Genomic DNA, 20,752 nt, shown 5'->3' on the forward strand with positions numbered 1-20,752 from the left:
TTGCCATGATTCTCTCTTTCTTCCCAGCGGTTATTATTATCTCGCACTATTATTTCCTTCTACGTCAAACATCGTGCACTGTGTATAGTCGACCACAGTCTTATTATGCATGTTTCAATATGAGAACCCATAAGATTTTTAGAGGGTCAAATGCTATCTTTGGTGCTGAGATTATTCATCATTACCTCTGGATCAACACTTGCTCTTTTAATCGTCATGTCTTAAGGTAACTCACCTGGGACATTAGACACGACACGCTCTGGGCGGAGGAGGGGAGGGATGCGGTATTGGTTCATGGAAGGTGGGGGGGGGTGAAGGTCATCATTAAAGGACAATATCTCGACAAAGTTGCGGCCGATTTGCCTCAGAATTAACACGATGTGCTGTATCGCGCGTTTGTGATAAGATCACGTAGTTATAATATTCAGGTTTTCTCTCTGCCACCTCATTAAATTAAAAAAATAACAATAAAATTTTTACAAGAAATAAAACACTTGCGACAAGTCTACACACCACAACAAAATTAATTGAGTTTCGTCCATATCTTTTACCTTGACAGGGGCCAGAGGTCAAGAGTGTCGTGAAATTGAGGTTTTCTCTGCCACCCTCTTATATTGTGGGCACTGTAGATGACACTGTACACACACTCTTGAACAACTACACTCACAGATGTAGACAGATTTAGAATTTGTGCTGTTTATTAGCGTTTCAGAGATCAAACATCACACACTGAAGAAAGGAAAAAGATGTGCTGTAGTCGCGACTAACATATTGTGTTTATCAAGGAATATCTCCAGTGAAGAGCAAAGATCATATTATAAAGGTACTGTACATTAACCCTTTCGCTGCAATTCCCGCACTTACCGTTTTATTCTGGCTACTGCCAGATCATTTTATTCAGCTTAGGGTAGCCTCCCGCGGCCAGAGGTAAAACCTATCTTAATTAAAGAAATACAAATAATAAATTCACTAAAATTTACCAGGTCTGAATATGTTTGCCTGGAAGATGATGATAAGCCGTGTACATATTGTATACCCTGAAAGCAGGGGGTAGAGGGAATGCTTTATACCAGACTAACGATAACACTAATCCGAGATTCCACTTCAGGAACTTTTTTCGAGTGCTTAATCATAAATTGTACACTACCAAAGTTAACATCAATCACAGTGACTATTTTTCCGGGCGTATGGAACCGACACATGAAGTGTACTTGTATTTAAATGTTAGATAGTTAAAGACATGTTTCAGTCCTTGACGTCCCATTGTTATTCAAATTTTTGACGGGCTTTTGTGTGGCGGTTACTTCCCAGTCAGCTGGTCTGGCCGCCGCTCAGTTTGGTAAACTAAGTGTGTGCAAAAGTGTGACCCTTACCCCCACCGCTCTTCACTGTCATGCTGCAGTCACAAAAATCCCACCAAACAAAATTTACAAGTCTTGGTTACACGTTATCCCATCCACTTATCCTGTCGTACGCATAGAGTATTTTCAGAATATCGTCTATTTATTCCTATCATAATTCTTTGTATTACCCTTCAAATATTATTCCATTTAGCTTAATATTCTCATTCATACAGCCTGTAATAAGTTCTGTGCGATGGGTTTTAAGAGTGTATACTTCCCTGAATTAATATCTCCCTCCCAAGATGAATTGTGTAACTGAGGGTGAATAATGATGTGAGTGACGCGACCTTCACTTAACACCTACCATAGTGACCCGCCCCTCCCACACCCTGCTTCCTCCTCCTCCTTCTCCCTTCCATCACCCCGCTTCCTCCCTTTCTTCCTTCTTCTTTCATCCATGTATATGCGCCTCCTCCTCCCCTTCCTTATCTTCCTTAACCAATACCTCCTCCTACTTCCTCCCTCCGTCTATTTCCACCTCCCCCTCCTCCTGTTCCCTTATTCTGGCCTCCCTTCCCCTCTTTCTTTTTCTCTCCTCTGCTTCCTTCATCTCCTGAGACCATAAAGAATTTCCTAGATATTAGAATTTCACTCTGGATGTCAGATGATTTCTTTCTTTTTTTCACTTGAGTTTTTCCTGATAATTGTGATGCAGGGTGAGCGAAAGCAAGACCAAACACATTCATTTTTCATTCGTAATCATTCATTCACTCCTATAGCTATACCCTAACATAACTTAACCCAGTGGTCCCTGTCAAAACAAGACCCTAAATCTGTATCTGGTTTATCCTTGCGACTCACACACGACGTAACCTCACCCATCAGCAGTACACTCATATTCTAGTCTAGGCAGAACCTCTTGACGTTACGCTCTCCTCTCATTTACGCTTAACGCTGCTTCATGAACGTCCATCCTCCCCGTTTTATTTCACCTTATCCTTCTATCTTTTATTATCCATCTCTGAATAATATAATCTTTTTACCAATCTTGCGCTTCTCATTCTTCCAGGGTAAATATGTGTAAGGGATATTAATTTTGTACACTGTGACGAAATATTTCCTGTCTGGAGGATTCTGGTCAGAGGTCTGAGGTGCAATGACGTAGAGAGAGAGAGAGAGAGAGAGAGAGAGAGAGAGAGAGAGAGAGCCAAGACAAGGATTAGACAAACATAAAGACATGCATAGCTAGGACAAGTAGGTGATAGGAGAGAAACATAGACCCATTTGACGGGAATAAAACAGAATCAAGACGAGAGAAAAAATGTGACCGAAACAAACCAAAACTAAGAGTGAAGCCGAGATGTGAGAGGATAAAAAGACGACTTTCAAATAGGGTGACAGACGCTTCTGATTAAAGGTATCCCGACGATCTCAACAGTGTCTATGACCCTTCAACTAAGTGGAGTAGGAAATGATCACCTTCTCTCATCATTAATCTCATACCACGGGAACAATATTTAAGATCGTTTTCCACAGGAGGGCTAAAAAGGGGAGGATGAAAAAAATGGAGGATTGAGGCTTGTCTGATACAGGTCGCTCCGCCAGGTGTCACGATTTTGACGCGATGTTTTCTGGATCAGCTGATAGCTCGAGGGCGTATGGAAAGTATACCTGCTCAGCACTTGATACCGTGCTGAATGAGTTTATTTTGGTGCGATAGAGTTATTTGTAGTTCTATATATATATATATATATATATATATATATATATATATATATATATATATATATATATATATATATATATATATATATATATATATATATCTATCTATCTATCTATATCTATCTATCTATCTATTCATCTCTCTCTCTCTCTTCGCAAAACCCATAAATAAACACACACAAAAGTATGAAAGTGTATATACTCAAATTTAAAATAATAGATAAAAACCTATAATGCACACGGACGCAGAAACAGACACATAAACGTATAAAAGCACACACACACACACACGCGGTAGTGTAGGCGGCGAGCGACCTTGGCAACTGGGCGAAGGTGAGCCACGTCTGATAACCTGCATTATGGAAAGTAACTGCAGAGCTGATGTCATGCACCACGAGCACGCTCCCGCCTTCTGCTGGGTGTTAATCATTATTTAAACAGTATTTGCAATTCTTTTAAGGTCTTACTCTAGTGTAAGGTGAAATCAGGTACTGTATTTGAAAGGTTGTAATTTTTCCTGCACAGGAGTCAATGTATCTGATGTGGTGTTTCTCTCATTAACAGTAACCTAGTAATTGCATGATTTTCTCAGACATACATGTTTTTGTTTTGTTTTTTAAGTTTATATTGTGAGCCAATGTATGCATTAGATACTGTAATTAGTACACATATGTTATCACTGAGTTTATAGTCTTAACGTTTGGGTGCACCATACACTGAAGACAATATCAGTTATAGTAATGCTGGTCGTATGGGTATATTCTTTATTCTGGCCTACGGTAGGAAAAAACAGTTTGTATGTTTCATCTCTCCTCCAGTTAAGGGATACATATAGATAACATTAATTTTCTGGGAAGTTGTAATGTGGTATTAAATATCGCGCCAGCCACTTGATAAAATGATTTACGATCGTCAAGATGCGAATTGAACACTAAACTTCTGTAACACCTATACTGCTTTCCTTCATTTGTTTTCTCCTTTCTCCCACTTCCTCTCCTCCTCTAAAATTTTTCCCTTCCATTCTCCTTAACTTCTATCCATCTACCACCCTCCTCTGTGCCTCTCCATTGGCCGTCGCACACCAGCTGTGATAACTTGTGACGCACCTCCGCCTCATACGTCTGTGCTTGTATTCTTGGTAAACATTGTGACGACCAGTCACAAGAACTGTGGCTACAGCTTGTGGCCGCACCCACAATCCCTGACGACAAAGCCAGGCTGTTGGATTTGTCTGTGATGATTATGATAAATCTTACCACTCATGTTTATGTCCATATGAAAGGAGGACTTTTTCTTGTAATTGTTATGTCTGACGCACTGGCGTTACCTGATAATGCTTTCACCACAGAATCACAGATTCTTGTAAGGTAGTGACACTTACCATAAACATATATCAATCGTGCTCCATCTAGTCATTAAAAGTAAATAGCATTATCTTCATCTTGTATTCAATGTTGTTTCATGGTTTGAAATTTCATTATGCTTGGGAAATATGCTTATGAATGTGAATATTTCTTACGGTGATAAAAGTTAAACATTAAAACTTGGGCAGTGTGAGGTAAGACTCTTGTGGTCCCGCTCAAGGTAATGATGACGTCAAAAACACTCTGAATGAAGATCATTGTGTGTTCAGGTGATCTTTGTCGGTGTGAGTTGATGAAAGAGAGAGGCAGGTGGAGCTAACACGAGTAACTGAGCGCATAATTACCTGACACCGAGTTATGTGCACTGTCATGAGGGTCAGGAGAGTGTCAACGGTTAGTAGGTGCGACAAGTCACAGGGTCGCGCCCTGACATTACTCTTAATTAAGATCAAGGAGGTAAGACAACTTTATCCAAATAATCATTAAGGCAAGGGGTTTGTAAATGGGTATGCATATAGGCTTTGAAGGTTGTAGCTGTGTTTTTGTCCCGAGAACTGATATTGGCGTTGTTTGAGTGACTACCGTATGGTGAACTTTCTTAAGAGTATTCATTAGCTAGCTTGTGTTTCAGTGCTATAATTATTGTTCTTGCATATATATATATATATACCCCTGTATATGCAAGAGCAATAATATGGTTAATATTGATGACATATCCGTTGCAGCGTATTTTGTTTTGATGGATATTTTCTTGCTATATTTTCATCGGAGTTCAGATATGATATTCATTTATTCATTTCTTGGGTAATTGCTTCGTTTGGTAGATTATTAGGCCCATATATCATAGTAAGTTCTTTCTGTTTGATATGCCAGGGCTCCTCCCCCTGGCTTGGAAGTTAGGTAAGGTTAAGTAGGTTTCTTGGGTTTTATAGGTGCAGTCTTCTAACAAAGCTTAGGTCTAACCTGATTTTAACACATTTGCCCAAACTACGACAGTGTCCACAGCAAAAGTCGTTGAAATTGTGGTGTTTTTAATTTAATTTTCTATGAAATATCGTCTACTGGTTTATAGTCAACATCTGGCGCAAGCAGTGCAGCAATAGCTGGCTGGGAGAGTTAACGAACTTTTGGGTGAGACTGTACCTGCATCCATTTATTATGAAAGAGAGTGTGTTTCAGAACTTTTGATCACTTTATTAGGAATTCTCTACCTTACGATCACTATTAACTTGACCTAGCGACAAATCCCAAGGTGGCGGGTGTTGTGGCGCCGTCCTCCGTCAGCACACCACCTCTGTTGATAACGAGTGTATTTACTAACCTAGCATACAGACTTAACGATGTTAGTTGTTATAGCGCGATACTACATAACAGCAAAGGCAACACACAGCCCACGGCAAGCCTGTCTTTCCGGAACGGAGAAATCTGACGCAAATTTTCCGGAGATAGACAATATGCGCGGTTGGCATTATGATTTTCTCAGCTTAGTTAATAGGTGCTACACGACTCACTGTCTTTCTGTGGAGAGGGAAACTGTCTTCCCTCGAGGATAAAATTTGAAAGATTCGAATTAGATGTGATTCGAACATAGTGTGAGATATGTGTTGTTAACGTGATATACTCGTTCGGACAATTTTGCGTCCGTTCCGGTTTTGATATGTGAACAAAGGTGGGTAAAACGCAAAGAAAATTACATCCTCTTCCCCTCTGCCATATTCCATATGACTTATGTTTTTTTTTTTTTTTAATTAAACGTATAAATGGAATAATGAATATAAACATTTATTTTAGATTTAAACATATGAATCAGATTTCCTGGTATATCCTACGCTACAGCATGCTAACCAAACACACACCACGTTGATCTACCGATACATATCCTAGCCTCTGCAGAGATACTTCCTCAAGCAGTGCTGCAGTAGTGTGTGTGGGTGAGTGAGGTTCAGGTCACACTGAGGGATTCCCTGGTGTGACGGGCCTCCTCTTGCTCTTCCAACGTCCTCTCTCACCTTAGCTTCGAGGAATTAAGCTACTCATTGTAACGTCCTCCATGACCTTTTCCCGCTGGAAGTTACTGAAATTTTATTGTATTTTTTGCAAATTTCTATAGTTCGCTTAAACAGGTCATTTACTTTTATTGTGATTAATGTTCTCTCATTCTCCATTACCTCTAGGATATCCGATTCGCGTGTAATTCTTGGTAAATGCCGCTCTTCTGATACTTGTTTATCATGATCAAAGAAAATCATCCTAGTACCATTGTATCATGACGCACGAACTTGGTCAGGGTGTAACAGTTCCCGGTGCTCTCTCTGGGAAACATGTGTGTGTGAAGAGTAACACTAAACCATAAACAAGAGAACACCGTTAAACAGTGTCTTTCAAGTGTTGCTTCACGTCCTATGTGACACGGGCAGTGATGCAACTTTTTTCCGGGGAAATACTGTGTAACTTGCTCATGAAGCACTTAAGTTTCCCATTGACGTAATCAGTGAGTTGGGTTAACGAGGAAATTTCCCACTTGTTGCAACTATTACCTAACATCTTGAGGAATTGTTTTCCGGCAATTCTGTTGACGTTGCCCTCTAGAACAAAAGTAAAAAAAGAAAAATTAAAATAGGAAAAAACGATGAATAGTATTTTAACCCTTATTGGTCTTTCGCCTATATGCATACTCTCTGATATAGATATTGCTGCCATTATTGTTTTATTTTATATTACTTTGTATAACCATCATTATCTTCAGTGACGACCATCTATATTATTATTATTGTTAGTAGTAGTTGTTGTTGTTGACATCATTAATAACTCGCATCATTGTCTCACAGCTGGATGATCGTCATGCTAGATTCCGAGTGACAGCAAAGTAGTAGTGTTGTAGTAGTAGTAGTCATATATTATGCCGAGGCATAATCTTGTAAACTAGGTGTTTTGATTGTTTTCTTCCCCATGCAGCAGTTATTTTGGCAAATTTAGTGAAATTTCCGTGTATATATTGATGTATTAATTATGTAAGAATATTCTAGAATGTATTGCATTATTTTTGTTATGATTTACCTATTATTGTAAGTCGATCAGGGTAGAACGTTCTAGAATCTCCTAGGCGTCTCTGGGTGATGCTAGGATGTTCGAGAGGCGTCTGAAGAGGCATATATAAGCACCAGCGAGCAGGCTGAGCAAAACAAAGATGAAAAAACAACAGATAAGATGAAGCGATCTGGTTTGAGCCCAGATTCTTTCTACTCTTACTGTATTTCAGTTTCACCACCTTTCTTCAATCCCTAATAATCTTCTTTCACCTCATAACTCATGACTCCAATGCAATAGGAGTCAGTCTTCCATCTTCAGAGCAAAAGGTTCTCTTCTCTCCATTTCATCATCTTCATCAGGAATCAGTCGATCGCTTCTCTTCAGAGTGTAAAGAATAAACCTAGCAGAATAACTGAAGACAATATTATTGTTGTGCAAGTATTGTGGAATTGTTGTGATTAATGCACAGCAAAGTAAGAAGACTAATGAATTGTAAACTGGTAGAGTGCCGACTACAGTATATATTCGAAGTAAGAAGTCCAGCTGTGAAGCCATTTCCCTGTTAACAGTGATCTGAAGAATCAGTGCTTATTAAAGAGGACTACAGTGCACAAGTGTGTTTCTGTGACCTGGTGGAAATCTACCTGCCTGTTTGTCTTGTCTGTACACTGTTACCAATCGTCTGGAAATTACCAGAGACTGGCGGGACAGCCAGTGGTAATTCGACGACACCTGTGATATATCTACTGCTTCGGTATATACGACCTGGTCTGATAACCAGTGGTGGAAGCTGAGTAAGCAGCGAAAAGGGGTTCGTAACATTATTATCAATCCGGCCTTGTGTGTAGTCGTCATAGACACAAGAGCTACTGCGTCTGGTCCGTCTGTTGTGGTGTTTCACTTCCCAGAGTTTGAAGTCCTACTTTTCGTCAAGTCTCATGTTGTGCGGTGTGTATCCAAGATTTGAGGTGGGACAGGGCGACATTATCTTTTTAGTATTTCATGTTTGTTTCATGCGGTGCATGAGGGGGGGGGGGTAAAAGAATAGGAAGGAAAAAATCCTTAATAGAAGATCAAGAAGAAGGACTATAAAGGGTAGATAAAGAGGAGGAGACCGAGGAAGAGACAAACAGGAGAACAAGGAACAACGGCTTCATCTGTTGGAAACCAGGAAATGAATCCATTAATACGAACCATTTGTAGGAGACAAAAAAAACGAGAAGCATCGAGTTGGAGACCAAGAAAGAGGAGACATCAGTAGAAGATCGAGCTGAAGGGATATCAGGAAGACATCCTGAAAGACGACCTCTTAATAGGAGATCAATGGATACGATCAACAGGTGACCAAGAAGGACCATTATTTTTGTGACCAAGGCTAACTAACCTACTCCCCAGCAGGTGTCTTGGTCATGGTCACATTATATTGCTGCATATTTATAGTCTGTCCTCAGTGAAAATAATAGCGTTCAGTTTTTCATAGGCCTGTGAGTATAAGGTGTATCTAGGCAGACGTCTCGTTGCATTTGGAAGAAAACTGAACATTAAATAATAGGTTGCCTTGTACTGTATAATAAAACTGCTCGTCGTTAGAAGACAAAAGGAGATGAATAAAAAAGAAGACAGAGCTTCACTGGGATCTGATCAGACTCGACAATGGATGGGGAGGAGAAGACTATTGAAGGTGGTACAAAGGTCAGTGTGCTATCTTGTCTTGAGGTCCACGACTCCGCCCACCGACAAAGGTGGGTATATATCCGCCCACGCCCACTCACGACTTACAAACTTGCCCCGCCCATCCCCTCTAGACCCTTCGTCATTAGCAATTAGAGGGAACAAAGTCCCGCAGAAATATTGATTTTCATATCATATCCTTAAGTTATATCTAGGAATACTTGACTTGGTGTTGTGTGTATTTTTCGGCACATACTAATTAAAAAATTATTGTTTTGGTTTTCTTCGTCGAAAATCATGTTTTTATTGAAATCACGTTCAGTTAAAGCCAGTTGCGGAGCGAGGCAACAGTCACTGAGCGCAATACCTTGTTCCTCTCGCAGGTTCCCTTAAAATGGGTGGGAAGGGTGACGTGAAGACCGGCAGGAGCCTTGAGTAGTGAGATGCTATCAGTGAAGGGTGGAGGAGAGGAGAAAACAAGAGAGAACTAGAAGGGTCAGGACTCGCCCTTCACAAGCCTCCCCACTCATACCACAGTTTAGATCAGGGATGCCCAACCAGCGGGCCGCGGGCCGTCCGTCCCGCAAGCAATTTTTATACAGCCCCCCATCCATAAATCAAGGCGCCAAAATGCGTACCATCATTGCATCCGAAATACCATTTTTGTTTATATACAGTACGTCTAACTATAAACATTGATTTTTAATAATATTATAGCTTCTCTGTTGGATCCTAATGTCACATACCATTAAAATATAGTTTGTTTGCTTGACTTCTCACCATTCATACAGGTGTGTGGCCCCGAGTACTGCTTGACATTAAGTTTGGACCTCTTGCAAAAAAAGATTGAGCACCATGTTTGGATAATAGTATAGCTCGTATCCTGCCCCTAGGGAAATATTAATTATGATTTCAAGAACTGGAAACAAGAGTAATAGAAGGAATCATGTGACTGCTGCGTGTGATGGTGTTGTGTACGCTTAATGTAATGCAAACCAAATCAAATTTACTTGACCTGGATAAACTTATGAATTAATATACCAGACTGGGCGAGATAATTCGTATGTTTAAAAGAGAAAAATATAAGATGGAAATGGCACGAAGATCATAACAATGAAGGCGGAGATGTGGAATGTACCGATAATAGAAAGAACTCCCCACCCACCCCACCCCACCCCCCAAAAATAAAGACATTTAAGGAATAGGAAAAAAAAGTGTGGAAATCGCTGAGGCTCTCTTAACTGAATTTAGTCTTGTGAATCATTGTGTAATATAGTACAATAAGTGTGTGAGTCATGGGTGAAGAGATAGAAAAGGTATTATTGCAACAAATGCAGTAATACCTTTTCTAGTAGTTTTCCGATTTTCAACTCACTATATCTCGGTTATAGGTAAAAGTGTCATAGAAGAAAATCGTCTTGTTTTTATCTGAAATATCAATAAACACAAAATACTATATCTAATTCTGTCCTCTCCTATAAATTGGCCATTCTGAGACGCATTCGTAAGTCTTTTGTTTGTTTTATCAACTGGTAATGTTAGAGAGTTATCCAACTGACTCAAGCTTCGACACAAATATGGAGTCCAGGATTGGTGTGTGGGGAGTTTAGTGGCGTTGACTTTATGACACGTGTCTTCAGTTATAATCCCCTTACCTTGTAGAAGAGAGTAACTGTATTCCTTAGTTCATTTCATGGTGTTTCTTCGTCTGTCGAAACCAAAATTTTCAGGCAAAGTAGAATATATAGGCCAACTGTACTGGGTAGTGATTATGGATAATTTCCGCACTGTGTGTTCTAATGCTTATTGTCCGGGGAGGGGAGGTGGGAGGCATCCTCAGTCTGAGGCCGCCTCCTTCCTCCGCGATGCAGGGCCGCTTTTTTTCAGATTCTCGGGATTGTAAACGGAAAAGGGCAAACCTACTAATAGGCCTTTAAAAGAATTTATAGGTTTAAAAACGCTTCTTAACACTCAAGATCCGTCTGAAACTTTAGACAAAATATTATTATTTAAATGTAGGCGATAAAAATTTGTGGTATTATTTCACTTGTTGCCACTAAAAGTTCGGTAACTTTATAGTTGCAATCAATAATTTTGACAAGTATACGACACTTTTCTTCAATGGCATTTCTGGTGCAAATTTAGTGTAAACGAGATATTTAACATTTTATTATGTATTTCAGAACAGAGCGACCATAGTACTGTACAGGTATATGTAGAGAACCGGCAGACAAAGAACGGGTTATACTAACTGCCTCCTCTGGTCTTCCTCTCCCTCAGGTGCTCCGTCGGGACCTACCAGACACCGACGACGGAGGTTTCTGTACTCCCGCCGCTACTCCATTGAGGTGATGGTCGTCGTGGACAACAAATTGGCAAGTTATCACGGCAAGCACTTCAACCAGTATGTCCTCACTCTCATGTCCGTGGTAAGTACACTTCAGCCAGTGCAACCTTATGTCCGTGGTCAGTGCACATCAGCCAGTACACCCTGATGTCCGTGGTCAGTTTCTGGCCCTAGTACACTTACACGTGTACACTTTGATGAGCATGATGAGTACACCCCAACATGTACAGTCAGGGTCAAAAGTTCGCTCCTGCCCAAAATGAAGCAGCGTTGACCCCAAGGGAGATGAAACAGTCAGGTGTAAGTCAGTTTGGAGACTCATTCCCGTGACTCAGTTTCACCACAGGGAGCGAACTTTTGTCCTCAACATGTACAGTACACAGATTCGTATCCCCAGTGAGTGCATGTTTTATAGGTACGGTTATGGGGTATGTTCTGAAACCCATATAACGTACGAATCACCGAGTCTTAATACCATCATCTGTATTTGATGAAAATTATGAATATTGGGGTGGTGGGAGGGTGGTGGTGGTGGTGGTGGTGGGGAACATAGGGTGGGAGGGTGGTGGTAGTAGACACTTTACCTCCCCACCACACACTACCTCCCCCACCACACGTGGTGGTGGCACTTTGCCACCCCCACCACCCTTCTCCCACCTCCCCCACCTCCCCACCACACTACCTTCCCACCACCACACTACCTTCCCCACCCCACCCACCCCCCTCTCCCCACCCCCCACCTCCCCCACCACACACACCTACCTCCCCACCTCCCCCACCACACCACCACCTCCCCCACCCACCTACCTACCTTCCCCACCACTCCCTACCTCCCCCCACCACACTCAGCCTTCCCCCTCTACCTTCCCCACACCTCTACCTTCCCACCACTCTACCACCCCACCTTCCCCACCACCCCCCACCTTCCCCCACCCCCCCTACCCCCCACCACCCTCTCCCCACCACACACACACCTTCCCCCACCCACACACACCCCCCACCTCTCCCCCCCACCACCCCACCTCTACCTCCCCCACCACACCTCTACCTACCTCCCCCCATACACTCTACCTCCCCACCACCCTACCTCCCCACCACACTCTACCTCCCCGCCCCTCTACCTCCCCCACACTACCTTCCCCACCACCTACCTTCCCCACCTCCCCACTCCCTCCCCACCCCTTCCCCACCCTCCTCCCCCCACCCACCTACCTTACCCTCCTCCACCCCCTCTCCCCACCACACACCTCCCCCACCACACACTACCTCCCCACACACTACCTCCCCCACCACACTACCTTACCTCCACCACACTCAACGTTACTGTTTATTGAATACGTAAAAAAATAAGACATTTTTCCATCTCATCATTTGTTATTGAAAATGTCTACATTATCTAGAGTACATCATTATTATTATCTGTGGACAGTTATCTCAGTTTATTCAATAATTTTACTAATCTTATTTATATTTTTCTTTGTTTACTTCTTGTTATTCATCCTTTGTTTTTGTGTATTACGAAATTATGATTACATTTGTTTTATTGTTCTGTGTATTTGCCAGTGTTATCACGTTTCGTGTAAGGGTACTTGCCAGTGTTAATGTCATTTGTTATCATATTATGAGAGGATCGATTCCCAAGTATGGTAATGTCCAGCACACACACACACACACACACACACACACAGTAGTATGTTGACCCTGTATGGCCCAAAACGTCGCTGGGGTGGCGGGCGCCTCACCTTACACAGCGTCTGACAAGCACTAGTACCTCTCCTATCCCCACCTCCCGCACGCTGATGCTCTTGTCATACTCCGTCAGCACGCCGCTCCTACATATTTCTTGCTGATGCCGAGTTCGCAACTGAACTTCCAGACATGTTCTGTGTTGTTGACGATAGCTTCTCCTTTCATAGGCTTTAAACTCCTCCCCATCCTGCAAACCCTCAGAGCTCAGATTGACACACGCTCATACTGTAGAAAGTGAAGAGTTCACGTGTTTCTTCAGGCCATTAACAGTCTGCTGTCGCATATTTTGGTCATCATAGTATCATTATTGTATTGCTGTTGTTCTGGATGTTAATGTCGAGTTTTAATCATTTTCATATCATATCTCATTCCAGGAATATTGAATCTCTAGCGTATGGATATAAATCTATTTAGGGTATTTTTTTTTATTCCTACTGGAGTAATAATCGCAGGCGTCGCTCCTTATGGCTCGCTCTTTAAGGTGGTCAGATTACCTGTCTTACTAATGTCTCCTCGTCTGAAGTGTTGAGTTCTTATATTTTGCTGTTGGAGAGATGGTGGATTTGTGGTGTTCTTTCTTTGTTTATAAGTTGGTATATTTATTTCATGTATTTTTATGAATATTTATTTGTTGAAAGGTTTCGATATCTTTTGTACGAAGAAAAATCCCTCAAAATTCTTTTGTTCATATTCTTTGTGTATGGTCTGCTGGAGTGTACTGCATACATGTTGCCTCCTTAGCGCCCTCACACCGAGGCCGGAACGGAAATATTCTGACGCAAATTGTCAGCACGAGTGAGCCAAGTTAACAACACATATCTCACACTATATTCGAATCACATCGAATTGGAATCTTTCAAATTTTATCCTATAGGAAGACAGTTTCCCTTTCCTTAGAAAGACAGGTATTAGTTGAGCTGAAATCATAATACCCACCGCGGCGTCGCATATTGTCTGTCTTCGGAAAATTTGCGTCAAAATATGTCTGGTTTCGGCCTTGGTGTGAGCGTTAACGTTTACCTGGTTTTATTGTACGCAGTGATACATTATTATTCTTTTTCAGGTAAAACTATATTTTAATGCACTCAAATGATAGTGTTAATTGCAACTCTGGTGTATCTTAAATATTGCACATTAATTTAAGTTATGCATGGTTTTGTATCATTAAGATTATATTAAGTTTATGTTAATCCACACCAGGTGGCGTTAATATTCCGAGATGCGAGCATCGGCAACCGTATCGACATCGCCGTAGTTGAGGTGGTGAAGCAGGACCACCAGTTTTATGTCTCCAAGAGAAACCACGAAAACAGTGCCGAGTTGCCGGGCAAGTCCGCTGAGGAGATGCTCAAGATGTTCTGCAAGTGGCAACAAATGGGTCTTAAACGCAGCGCCAACCACCCCAGGCGATACGACACTGCCATCCTACTGACCAGGTGAGTCATTTTCTCAACCAGTTACCGACCCAGCCTACTAACCACCACCCATCAATCAACCACCACACACCGCATCAGCCACCAATCAACCACTACGCATCGTATCAGCCATCAAGCAACCACTACACACCGCATCAGCCACCAATCGACCACTACACACATCAACCACCACAACGCCACCAATCAACCACTACACACATCATCCACCATAACGCCACCAATCAACCACCACAACGCCACCAATCAACCACCACTCGTCACACCACCCACCACATCACCCACCACAAAAATCACCACAACACCAATCAACCAACACCCACCACAACACTACCATCAATCAATCACTCACCACAACACCCACCAACCTACCACCCCTGCCATACAAACAAGTGATCACAAGACACCTTACAATGGATGTCGGTGTTTCCACGTTAAAAAAAAAAAGTTTGCTTACGTTAGGAAGTCTGGTAGGGTCATGAACTTTAAGGTAAAATGTTTTGTAAATTAATTACAGTACTTCGGTTGATAAGAGTGGTTAGGTTAATAAGTTTGGTTAGATTAGTAAGCTTGGTTAGGTTAATAAGTTCGGTTAGGTTAATAAGGTTGGTTAGAGTAATAAATTTGGTTAGGTCAATATAGATAGGTTTAACTTAGTAAGTTTGGTTAGATTAGTAAGTTTAATTAGATGTGATGCTTCACATTTCATACTAAGGTACTTTATAACAGTAGTGTTTGATAACGACTAGCATATAGACTAAAATGCAATATAAACTACAATATAGGTTATAAATCTTGGCTTTCTCCAGGGAGAATATCTGCCGTAACCCCTGGACAAAGAGCTGCGACACACTTGGTCTGGCTGAACTGGGAACGATGTGCTCTCGTCACTCCTCCTGTGCCATTGTGCAGGACAATGGCCTCTCCGCTGCCTTCACCATCGCGCACGAACTTGGACACCTGTTAGTACCCTATTAGGTTACAACTGTTGTTATTGTTGTACATAGTTGTATTGTATATTTTAAGTTATCTCAATGTATCTGGAGTTTATAGCAGTCCTGTACTGTTTTTCCTAAGTCCAGTGTTATTTCTGTGTTTCATTAATTAAGCAAAGTTCGCCTTTAAAATTTATTATGCCTTATACAGTATAGTTGCAGTACCTGAGAACCTGAGATGCTGAGAAAGTCTCTTTTTTTTTTACTAGTAATATCTCTCTCTCTCTCTCTCTCTCTCTATCATATATATATATATATATATATATATATATATATATATATATATATATATATATATATATATATATATATATATATATATATATATATATATATATATTCATTTTGAGATATTTATGTACCTCCTCTTCCTCCATAGGCTGAACATGCCGCACGACAATGACGATAAGTGCAGCTTATTACAGGGACCTGACGACGAGTCAAACCAGCGGATGAACGTGATGAGTCGTATGCTGGACCATAACACACTACCCTGGGAGTGGTCCAACTGCTCCAGACACTACCTCACTGAGTTCCTGCAGTGAGTGACATTATGTCTGACTATGTGTGTCTGTGTATATGTGCAGGTTTGCTGTGCATGAGAATAATTGTCCTAAATAGCATATATGGTAAATCTGTTAATTTTTTGTCCATGCAGTGATTATTTGTCCAGACCGGGAAGCGAGTAGTCACTCATCTGCTCCTTATCATCAGAACAGCTGGCTAAGACATAGTACTTTGTTTTTATTACAAACTTCTGTTTAAAAATGAAAATGACATACTATAGTCTATTGTGCTATGCAATATCCCCACTACACCTAACTGGCCAATGCCAATGGGCTGAGGGGAACTAGTGCCAGTGAAAAAGTAAAAGTGGGTCTAAATAGGCATGACTGCCCGTTAGGGTCAGTGTGGGTACAGAACACTGTACTTAATACAGTATCTGGTTGCCTGAATATACTGTAGAGTAAATTATTATTTGAAAAATTTTGTTTTTGAAACCGGGTTTACCTTCATTCTTCTCCATTTCTATGGAATACCTTAATTCATATATATATATATATATATATATATATATATATATATATATATATATATATATATATATATATATATATATATATATATATATATCTTCTATTTCCACCCTTACAGAGTCGGCCACGGCCGGTGTCTGGAGGATGAGCCATGGACAAATAAATTGATAGAAGAGACAACAGAAATTACTCTAGCTGGGGAACTCTTTAATGCCAGCAAGCAGTGTCAGTATGTGTTTGGGCTGAACTCTCGCATCTGTCCCTACATGGTGAGTGTTTCAGTCAAATTCGTATATATTTTTATATTTATAATAGTACTTACTAGCCCTTTATATTATAAACCCACCGAAAACAGACGCCTTGTGGTAGAAGGTTTAACTTTATCATCTATCCATTTGGGAGGGTGGCTAAACTGTTTATTCAGTAAACATGTCTTCACTATTCTTCACCACTATGTGTCATTATAACAATGTTACATATGTCAATGGTCATTACAGTTGAAGGGCAAAGTTCAAACATAGTATCAACCAAACATAGTAAAGAGGCTATCACTCCAGCTAAGTTTGATGTTTGGCCCGGGTCCAGGGTTGATTTTGTTTTTATTATATGTTCTTATGTAAACTTTTTCATATTCATTTTTGTTTAACAGTGCCATTGGTCTAATAAAAACAGATTTAGTCATATGAATGTTCCCTCCATAATTTGGTTTTAAAATATTAGATCACGAATGAATTATGTTAAGCAATATATATTATACACACATATGTATGTGACAGGCACAGCACTGGTTCAAACTCAACAGCTACCAACAGGATATAACACCCTGCTGCTTATGCAGGTTTTAACTTGTTGATAACTGCTTGGGTTGGAAGTTGGAACACACTCACCTCACCTGCTTTTTTTTTTCCAGGGATTAGCCCACCAAGGCACAGGTCTTTGACCCACATTAGGGCCTGGGGGGGGGGGCGAAAATTTAATAATAATAGTAATAATAATAATAATAATAATAATAATAATAATAATAATAATAATAATTCATAGCATATCTATAAAAGATAGAAAAATAATAAAATAATACCAATAATAATACTGTAATACAAAGTGCATGTTTTGTGTAGGTGTATTTTTTATGTTCCTAGCCTCTTCGCCTTCGGCTATTTCGTCTGTATGTGCAGCTATCAGAGTACGAAGCAATCTGATCGGAGGTTGGAGGGAAAATGAGCAAGTCTGATAATTCCTTAACGAATGCATTATCGCGTTACTTATTTTACCTTAATCATTGAGGTTAAATGAAATGGCAATTTTTACGTGATTTTTTTTTACAAATACTGTATATATTACAAATAATTAAACAATATATATATGAATAAACTCACAAATAGAAGCATTGGATTAATGTTAAGGTACAGTAGTTTCGTTTTGACTAGGAATATCATCAAATTACATCTATTGGCTTAAAATACTGTAGTAAGATTTCTTTGTTATTGATTTTATCATTTTTTAACTGGATATTTTGCCATGACCGGCTAAGTTCCTACTAACGCTATTTTACCATCAGGGCGCTCTGATTGGCTAAGTACTTTCTGTTTAATATGACGGCAAGTCCGCCCCTCGGCTTGGAAGTTTGGTAAGGTTAAGTTGGTTTCTTGGTTGGTTAGGTCAGGTTCTATTAGGTTCTAGTAAATGTCGCCTCTTTTATAATGAGAAGTTTCCATGCACAACAGAAATGTGGTTAAGTATGTTTACAGCTAAACAACGATCGACTCACGGCTAAATAAATGCCAAATACAGCCAGTCACGGTCGAATATAGTTCTCCCGTTCGCCGGTAATGGACGATTAGCCAATTAGACCATACTCACGGTAAAATAGCGTCAGTAGGAACTTAGCCGATCAAGGCAAAATATCCACTGGCTTAATTTAATGGTATTTGTTGTTTATAATGTAATATAAATACTGTATTATTAAACAATAATATTCTTGGATGTGGTATTTCAGCCTACTTGTAAGCGGCTATGGTGCACCACGTCCTTGGATGAGAAGGAAGGTTGCCGAACACAACACATGCCCTGGGCTGATGGCACTACCTGTAACCCAGATAGCTGGTGCCTTCGGGGCAAGTGCGTGCCCAGGGATAAAACAGTCATGAAGAAGGTGCATGGTAAATGGGGTGATTGGTTAGAGTAAGTGTTCCCTGTTTTTTACCATATTTACAGCGTGTATTATAACTGCCTAACAGTAAATGATTATGCACTGCTGTAGTTTGCTATTTGCTTATTAACGCAGAGTGGTGATAAAGTTTCAGTACCGCATGTCATTTTCAGTAGCCCCAGTATTTAGCATGCCAAATAAAATCCCCATACTTATCTAAGATTAATAAATTAGTGGTTAATTTTTCGTATAGGACATAATTCGGTGTTTTTTTGTGATTTTATCTTCTTTGACTGTTGGTGCATTTGACCCATAAACCAGATATCGGGAGTTGAAAATCAGAAATCTAATAGAAAAATTCTAAACGTGTCAAGAAATGGCAGTTTTTTGTTTTATTTAATAATAAAATCAGATAAAAACAAGGCGACTTTCTTTGACGCTATTCTCACATTTTACCCATAACCGAGATATCGTGAGTTGCTAATTAGAAAACTAATGGAGGTACTAAAAAAATTATTAGCTATTATTGCATGTTGCCACCAAGCGAATCTTGTGATTTTTTTCTTTGCAAAAAAAATAGTTTAGACAATTCTAACACTTTTTTCTATGACATTTCCCTCGCAAACGAGCTACAACCGAGATATTTTATATGCCGAGGGGACCGCCCTCTCCGGTTAGGAAGTTAGGTAAGGTTAGTTAGGTTTGGTTGGTTAGGATAACTTAATTTGTAATATGTGGTTGCTGACAAGTATTAAAGACAGTAAGGATAGTTCACTGAGCACTTGTTTTACCCACAATGCACAGCTCGGTGACGTCACTTTTGTAAACGCGCATCATGTGATAACCGTGTGTGCACGCGTTTGGTCCCGGTGTAGCGAACCAGAAGTTACCCAGACTAGAAGTATACAAAACGATAACTGCGCATGCGCTGTTGGTGATGTCACAACATAGAACCTAATACAACCTGACCTAACAAACCCAAGCATTATCGTGTTAATTTATGTGTTAAACAACTTCCCTTAATATTGAGGTTGATATACATCATCAAATTCAGCAATGGTGAGTTGTCGTTTCGTACACTTCTGATCCGGGTAATTTCTGGTCCGCTACACCTGCACCCCCCAGGTGTTTCCTTGTAATATTTTGCTATTTTCTTTGTGCTTTTGTTTGCAGTATCACTTATCTTTGGGAGGACTATGAGAACATAACGCATTCATTTTGTTATACCTGGTCAGAAAAAAGCCTTAACCTTAAGAGTATTCTAAAAATAAGGAAACAATCAAATGTCAACCAAGGTCCCGGACATTCAATGGGGCGGAGCTAAAGTTTATGACGTTACAGCGGTGTGTCCTCACTGTATCTAGTCCTTGGTTGATAGTATCAACTAAGCCTATCTTTTTTCTTTTTTTACGAGGAATAGCCTACCCGGTCACAGGTCGTCGACCCACAACGGGGCCTGGAGAGTGAAAAAATAAGAGTAAAAATAAATTAAAAATAGAACAGAAAAAGACTACAGTATATTAATTTACACCACGAAGCTCATGGAAAAACAGCCTTTTGAAGTGAGACAGTGTATGATTATGGATACACAGAAGGCAGAGCATTCCACAGTTTGGCTGTGAGGAAAGAAGGATGTACTACTACAACGGGTTATTCTAGTGTGACTGAGATCCACACAGAAACAGTGGGCACCGCGGGCAAGGCGAGTGTTACGAGCTCTCAGGATGCCAAATCCACTGAGCATTGCCCGTTAAAGTACCTGTAAAGGAGAGAGTGAAGCAACATTGAGGCGAAGAGAGAGGGAAGAGAGATTTCGACTAAAGGAGGAGAGTTAATAAGACGAAATGCCTTTGATTCCACCCTATCTAACAGTTGGACAGAAGAGCCACCCCAGATATGAGAGAAGTAC

General features: G+C 40.5%; 1 protein-coding gene across 3 annotated transcripts in view; it reads left to right on the plus strand.

Annotated features, from left to right (window-relative positions):
* Window positions 1-11,408: 11,408 nt before the first annotated feature.
* The window catches only part of LOC121878834 (A disintegrin and metalloproteinase with thrombospondin motifs 9-like), a gene marked incomplete at its 3' end in the record, with an annotated part of 66,528 nt that continues 57,184 nt past the window's right edge, over window positions 11,409-20,752 (plus strand). For all 3 annotated transcript variants that reach the window (XM_042385247.1, XM_042385249.1, XM_042385248.1), the window contains 6 exon segments: window positions 11,409-11,562; window positions 14,430-14,665; window positions 15,472-15,624; window positions 16,037-16,198; window positions 16,813-16,963; window positions 18,691-18,875. In XM_042385247.1, coding sequence (XP_042241181.1) covers window positions 11,485-11,562; window positions 14,430-14,665; window positions 15,472-15,624; window positions 16,037-16,198; window positions 16,813-16,963; window positions 18,691-18,875 — 965 coding nt within the window.

Source organism: Homarus americanus, unplaced genomic scaffold (genome assembly GCF_018991925.1).
Source record: "Homarus americanus isolate GMGI-L3 unplaced genomic scaffold, GMGI_Hamer_2.0 scaffold56579, whole genome shotgun sequence".
Lineage (NCBI taxonomy): Eukaryota > Metazoa > Arthropoda > Malacostraca > Decapoda > Nephropidae > Homarus > Homarus americanus.